Here is a 7391-nt window from a genome sequence, read left to right as displayed (position 1 = left end):
ATCTAAACCTACTTGAGGTGCATAAACACTAATAATATTAATAATATCTGTACTTAATACTAATTTAATAAGTAAAATCCTATCACCCTTCCTACGGACCTCAACTACATTATCTATAAACTCACGACTTATCACAATCCCTACTCCATTTCTAATCCTATTTATTCCTGTGTACCAAATCTTATATCCCCAAGGTTCTATCACTTTTGCTTTCTCACCTACCCATTTGGTCTCTTGTAGACATAAAATATCAATCTTTCTCCTATACATAACATCTACTAACTCTACCAACTTACCAGTTAAAGACCCTATGTTCCAAGTGGCTAACCTAATTTTATGGTCTTGAACTATCTTCTTTACCCCCACCGTCCAACAAAGTGAGGGAACCCTTGCCTATTTGACACCACACCCGAGCGCCAGTGTGACGCGTCGCTTCTGGGCGACGACCTAGCAGCCCTTGCGCATTTATCACTGCCTCCGAGCTTATAGAGTACAACGCGTCGCTCAGTAGGGAACGCCCCAACGAAATTCTCATATTGGTTCATATTCATAGGGTGTGACTAAGTTTTTATGTTGGCTATCACTGGCCTACCGCAACCCTCCTCCTTTATCCGGGCTTGGGACCGGAAGTGTATAACTAAATAGTTACACACATGCGGAGTTCTTTTTATCAATATATGATAAGTTAAGTTTTGAAATTGAAAAAGAGAACCCGACTCATGCAAACCCTACCCTATTAGAGAGAAGACATTGACACTTCATAATTGTTCACACGAGTCTTGTTGTGATCTCATAATAGCTAGCTAAAACAAGGAATAGTATTGCGCCAATAAAGTTAAAAAAGAAGAAGCAACAAAGTTTCACATTTCTTTTCCATTACATTTCTCGGTAATTACATGATTTCCCCCTTTCTTTTTGAAAGAGGAGACAATAGCTAGGCAGCTAGGGGATACAACCTTTTACACTTTTAACAACTCCCCTTTCCGTCCTTAAAAAAGAAGAAAAAGGAAACAACTAAATACTTGGGGTTTGTTTGTGTTAATGGCATAGCCCTAGTATAGCTTCTTGGAGATGGGGGGTTTGGTGTGAAGTAAATTACAAGAATACCCTTGAGTTTGGCTGATCATTATGAATGCCTATGACCAACACCACGGTGTATTGTGGTTATGGGTGAGGGAGGGTGTCAAAGGCCAATTTCACCAGCTGAAGTAGATAATGAGGGTTCATTTTGTAGAGAGGATACAATGACCCATTTCATAAGATCCATTACTGAACCAAGAAGAGGAAGAGGAAGGAGAACATGATGATGATGAAGGTGGGGGTGATGAGGATGGTGATGATTTAGTTAAGGGGCAGGCTGGAGATTTCACGGGGTTCATGATGCCTTGGGGAACAATATCCTGGAGCAGACCCAGTGTTGGTGGTTGAGTATGTAAAGGGAGATCAGTGGGAGGGGTTGCACGTTTTTCAGAGGAATTAAGGCAGTTGGGGTGTAGTTGGGGTTGTTGATCATGGTGGCCAGGAATTAAAGGTGATTCCTTTAGTGGGCCAACTTTGGGCTCAACCAAATCAAGCCTGGGCCTCTTGGTGGGCTCAATGTGTTGCTCCTGTGACTGTTGCCTTAATTGGAAGTAGGGATAGGCATAGTGGAGGTGGAGCCCTTCATATGTTATGACAAGAGTCTCTGGGTCCTCTATGGATCTTTCCACCTGCTTCTTTGCATTACATTGTGGATTTGTGCACCTGTAGTAACTTCTGCACCTCAAAAAATAAAACCAAATCAATAAATACGTACACAAATAAAATAAACTAGTAAATATAAAATTGCATGCATGAAATCTATGGCAAGTGTAAGATAGAATGAATACAGCTGCCATACACACGCAGTATATATATATATATATATATATATATATATATATATATATATATATATATAGAGAGAGAGAGAGAGAGAGAGAGAGAGAGAGTATGATTTGGTCTAAGTGTATTTGAATGCCCATAATAAATATAAGATTTACTTGGATTTCTTAGTAATTGCTAAGCTACAAGTTTCAGAAAATATCCCTTATTCTTTTGGATAACCAGGGAAAATCATCTTGCTCACAGAGTTCATTGGCATAAAAACTCTGGTACCCGTTGCCAATTAGAGAGTACACCAAGCTTCAACCTCGTGGTAAAATATGTGCACCCGTGGGTTTTGAACTCGTGAGGTCCCAGCAACTTGGTAACTTTGAACAGTCAACCTACCAAAAGGGAAGAATATTCCTAATTTTTTGGGTGTTTGCATGATAGAAGGACTTCAGGAACTTAAGATATCTTGATTCTAGTTAGTGGGATCCAAACATTCCTTGTTGTAATGGCCAGCATCATTTGATATCATTTAGGAGGGGTTGCTTAGAAAAAAATGATTTAAGAAAAATTGTGATATTTTATGCATTTATGTGAATAAGGAATTATGCACCTCATTTTTACTTGATGAAAGTTCCACAACCATCGACAATATGTCTCACGATGGAATTGCGTGGCACACTTTGCTTGTGGCAATATTCATTTATTGTCCTCTTTGGTGGCGCACATAAAAGGCGGTGAAGGTTTGATTCTCATGGGCGTCTTATCTTTGTGCAATTCATCAAGTCCCTGCCTTGAAAAATAATATGTTGCCGAAATGATATGGCAGCGCAACCAGGTCTTCATGCTGGGCATGGTTTTTTCGGCTTAATAAAAAAAATCAATTTTTTTTAACTACAAAGCTCACACTCTCCAAAAGATAAGGAGTTCATGAACTTGGTCAAGATGAAACTTTATTTTCAAGAACTTGGTCATGATTGTTAGCTCTAATTTGTCACGTTCATAGGTACAATCCATCACACTGGCTCATAAAAACATGAAGAATGTGCAGCAGACATCTTTGGCCAATTTGTAAAAGAAAGTCACTAGCAGATATGAACATGCTCTATTAAAAAGGAAGACGACAGTAGGTATCTTGGATTCCCATGGGCATCGCACCTCTCTGCGCAAGCCGACGGCCAGCATAGGCCTCAGGGGTGGGGGGTCCTAGCCTCGGAGTTTTACGCCACTGACGACAGTAGGTATGGCAGACTGAGCCAGTGCAACCAGGTTTTGGTGCCGGGTGCAGTTTTTTCAGGTTATAAATAAAAAAGACAGAGGCCGGTCAATGTGCAGACGGTGATTGTGGGGCGGAAGGTGGAGGTTTTGTGCACCTAGCAAAGGAAGAAACATAAAAAACGAAAATTTGTTGTCTGAAATAAAAAAAATCACTTTGTTTTATGCCGAGTGAATAGGTAAAAATCACAAAAGGAAAATTTATGCAAAATTTTGAATATTTGGTTCCGAAAGATAAAAAACAATAATAGAGTGTTACCTAGGGTTAGGGCTATGCTTGATGGTTTTTTGGCCGTATTTCCTCCATTTGTATCCATCATTCACCGTTCCATTCCCACAACTCTTAATCCTCAGCGTGTATTTGTTCTCCATCTTTCTCTTCTCCAACCCTTTCTCTAAAAACGAAAGTCTAGAAGAGCAAAAAGCAAACATGTTATTACAATTCATCACATGCCTAGAATGAGTTTCATGGCACATAATTATTTTCATTTTATGACTTACTTTGATAGGAATCCGGCCGCAGCTGTGTTGTTGTTGATAGTGGTGGTTCCGGCAGTTGATTGGCTTTCGAGGGCTGGACTCCGATGATGAGGAACAGATAATGCATTTTCGATGTCTTTGATTGTAGGTCCGGAGTAAATTCTTGATATAGGTTGGCCGAATTCCGGTGCCGGATTCCACTCGCTGATCGTGGGAAGAAGGATGAAGGGGGAGATGTCGTCTAGGAGCTCCCTTACGAGCTCTTCTTCCTCGCACACCGTCTCTTCTATGGCAATCATGGAGCTGTCTTCTTGGTTTTGAATCCTAGTGGTATATTAGGAAATGAAGATCAGGAAAACCATGAAAAAGGAGAGGTAAACAGAAATGGTGTAATTGGGATGAAGAGAAAGAGATGTGGTTTACATGTATAAATATCACCCAGAGAGAGAGATGAGGTTTTACATATATTGCACACGTGCGTGGGCGCAGACACACACACACGTATATATATATATATATATATATATATATATATATATATATATATATATATAGAGAGAGAGAGAGAGAGAGAAACTAAAAATGTGCCTTTTAACATTGCGCTAACTAGGGGTGGCAATCGGGTCGGGTTGTCGGGTTGGCAGGTCAGCATACCTCAACCCGAACCCGACCCGTTTATTAAACGGGTCGGTTGTGGCAAACACGAACCCGACCTGTTTATTAAATGGGTAACCGGACACGACCCGCCAACCCACTTAATAAACTGGTTGGGTCGGGTAAACGGGTTGGCAGGTTAGCGTGTCAGGTTGGCGGGTTGGCGGGTCGGGTTTGCGGGTCAACAGGTTGGTGGATGGGTTGGTGGGTTGACCCGCCCGCCTAGCCCGTTTATTAAACGGATCAGTCAGGTTGGCATACCCCTAACACGAACCCGACCTGTTTAATAAACGGGTTAGGCAGGTCGAGCCGTTTCTTAAACGGGTTCGATTTTGCCCAACCCGAACCCGCCTAAGAGGCAGGTTGGCGGGTCGTGTCAGGTTTTGCCACCCCTAGCGCTAACCAGGACGATGCTGTCATATTCATAGTGCAGTCCTCCACTTGTGACGGACGAAGATGAACCACGGGTACGTAATAATTCCTTTTTCTTTTGAATGTTGGGGCACAAGGGTGATTTACGTATGGGGTCCTGAAGTATGGCCAAATTACAGTTGACTGGCTATCATTTAAAATTTTTAAGACAGGTGCTTTAGTTTTTAAGAAGTTGCTTACGTAGGCCACAAGGGCTCTGCTCATTTGGTAGGGGTCACTTTTGTAAATGACACCAAGTTAAGGGGATGTTACAAGTTCGAAACTCACGCGTGGCGATCCTTGCTGTAAGATTGAAGCTGGGTATACTCTTAGATAGGTACGGGACCTCAAGGTTTTTTACGAAGTGGAGGTCAGCCCATGTGCAGCTAGTGATGGAGTTTTTTTCCTTGGATTATCCAAAAAGAAGTTGCTTATATAGGCACTTATCATTTTGCATGTTTATTTCTAACTTTTCATTATATATATGGTGGTACATGCTTTATTTGCATTGATATAAGCGCCAAATGCAAAATCTAACCATTAGATCGCGTTTAGCAGGTTTAATTTATTATTTTTATGTGTTAAAGTTAACTCAAATATGATATTTTATATTGTTTTTAAGCTGCCCTTATTTTCATGAATTGTGAGCAGTTGAGTTTTTCACCATCTCAAAATAGAATATTGTGACATATTCAACATGATAAAACCTTTTAACATAGTAAACAAATCATGCTAAAACACATTTGTAGCGTTAGATCTATCATATGGTGGCTCTATCTATGCAAACAAGAGAGTGTACCACCCTATGATATCATGGTTATAAAGAGCCACCATATATATATATATATATAGAGAGAGAGAGAGGTGCACCCATAGTGACAACATTTTTTAGTAAATATCAACAATAAATTCCTGGTGATAAATTGATTTTTAGTTTTTCTTACTTTTGAAAAAATATTGGGAAAAAGTTAAATTTAAAATTTATTTTTCTTTAAAAAATAAAAAATATCTAAAAGTTTAAAATCAAAAAAAAATCTAGCAATATTATTGAAAAATATTGGCTACCCAATTTCTCACATTTTTTTCATGATTTTTTTGAAAAAAAAAATGCAAGTATTTGTCACTTATGAATGCGCCCACATTCATGTTTCTTCTTATGTGGAAAAAGTTTGAGCCACATGAGTGGCCGAGCCAACAACTTGCATGGTCATCCATGTCAGTTACTTGAACATATGCTCGAATGGTTGAAGCCTTAGGAGAAGGTGTTGACCCCTTCATCCCCATCTTCGACCTCAACCTTTTTTTTTGAAAGGCAAGCTTGGGTTAGGCAGACCCCCACCAGTTATTATTCAATGTGACACTGGGGTTTGAACCTGCAACATCCAACCACAAGGAGACATGTACTGACAGCTCCTACCAACTAGGGATGGTAGTGGACCGGGAGAAAACAAGGCCTCACCCCGCCTCGCCTTGTTTGGACCAGGGATGGAGGACATGAAACAAGAAATAGACCAGGGATGGAGGTTAAAATCAAGGATGAACTTACTCTTGCTCTTGCCCCACCCCATTAAAGAAATTACCATTATACATATTATAAAATCCTCTCTCTCTCTCTCTCTCTCTCTCTCTCTATATATATATATATATATATATATATATATATATATATATATATATATATATATATATATATTGTCATTATTTTGCTTGCACAATTTCTTAATTGTCATTATTTTGCTTCGTGCGATTCTTCTGATTGTAGTCGTAATTTATGGACTCAATTAGGCCTGATATCGTGTACAAAGTATAAAATTCATCTGTATGTGTTACTTACAACTAAATATACTCAAATCTGTTACACGAAAAAAAAATGCAAAGGCAAAAGCAATGCAAATCGGATAAATATTCGTGGTGAGTAAGTGATGCAAGCGCATCACAGGTTATTTAATTTCTTAGATGCAACATTTTTCTGTTCACACACTCACTTAGTTGTAGATATCTAGAACGACTTTGATGAGTTTGAAGATCATGCTGAGGATGATTTTAATGTATAAAAATAGAATTGTTCTTATTTTTGAAGTTCGGATTCCATGCTAGTCATGGTAGTAGTTAGCAGGATATTGGAGTGTGTTTGCTGCAGATACATGTTTGACATTGTTTTGATATGAATGATTTGAATGTATTGTAATGTTTGATACGACTGTATTTATGCTTGCATGAAGTTATTTTCAATTTGATTATGCCTTACTTGTGAAATTGTATCATGAAAACATACTTCAAATGAATGTATCGTATTATGAATAGGTTTGCACAAGAAAATAAATGATAAGTTATCAATGCTTCAAACATGCTTCAAATGAATGGTTTTGCACATGAAAATATTAAGTTATCAATGCATGCATCATAGTTCTTTTGATTGAATAACATCATATATATATATATATATAATGTGTGTGTGTAATATATATCAAATCATTACATCCACTATAAATGCATGATAAATTAAATATTTTCTTCATCATAGCATTCTTATGATTCTCTTTTAATTGGTTAAGATAATATCTATAACATCATAGGACATTAATGTGATATGAATGATTTGAATGTGTTTTCATATTTGATGTGACTGTATTCATGCATGCATGAAGTTATTTTTTATTTGATTATGTATCTATGAAATTGCATATCATGTAAGTGGTCCAAATAACATTTTTATTTGT

General features: G+C 38.3%; 1 protein-coding gene across 1 annotated transcript; it reads right to left on the bottom strand.

The window, feature by feature from the left end:
- Positions 1-852: 852 nt before the first annotated feature.
- Positions 853-3994, bottom strand: LOC149823280 (putative WRKY transcription factor 57). The gene is made up of 3 exons (XM_090020007.1): positions 3628-3994; positions 3386-3535; positions 853-1755 (listed from the first exon to the last, which is right to left on the bottom strand). Exons 1-3 carry the CDS (start codon positions 3903-3905, stop codon positions 1224-1226), a joined length of 960 nt encoding a protein of 319 aa, XP_089876133.1. The 5' UTR covers positions 3906-3994; the 3' UTR covers positions 853-1223.
- Between the last annotated feature and the right edge of the window lie 3397 nt (positions 3995-7391).

The sequence above is a fragment of the Nuphar pumila genome, chromosome 10 (genome assembly GCF_984573655.1).
Source record: "Nuphar pumila chromosome 10, dmNupPumi1.hap1.1, whole genome shotgun sequence".
Classification (NCBI taxonomy): domain Eukaryota; kingdom Viridiplantae; phylum Streptophyta; class Magnoliopsida; order Nymphaeales; family Nymphaeaceae; genus Nuphar; species Nuphar pumila.
This window is presented reverse-complemented; position numbering and strand designations above follow the sequence as displayed.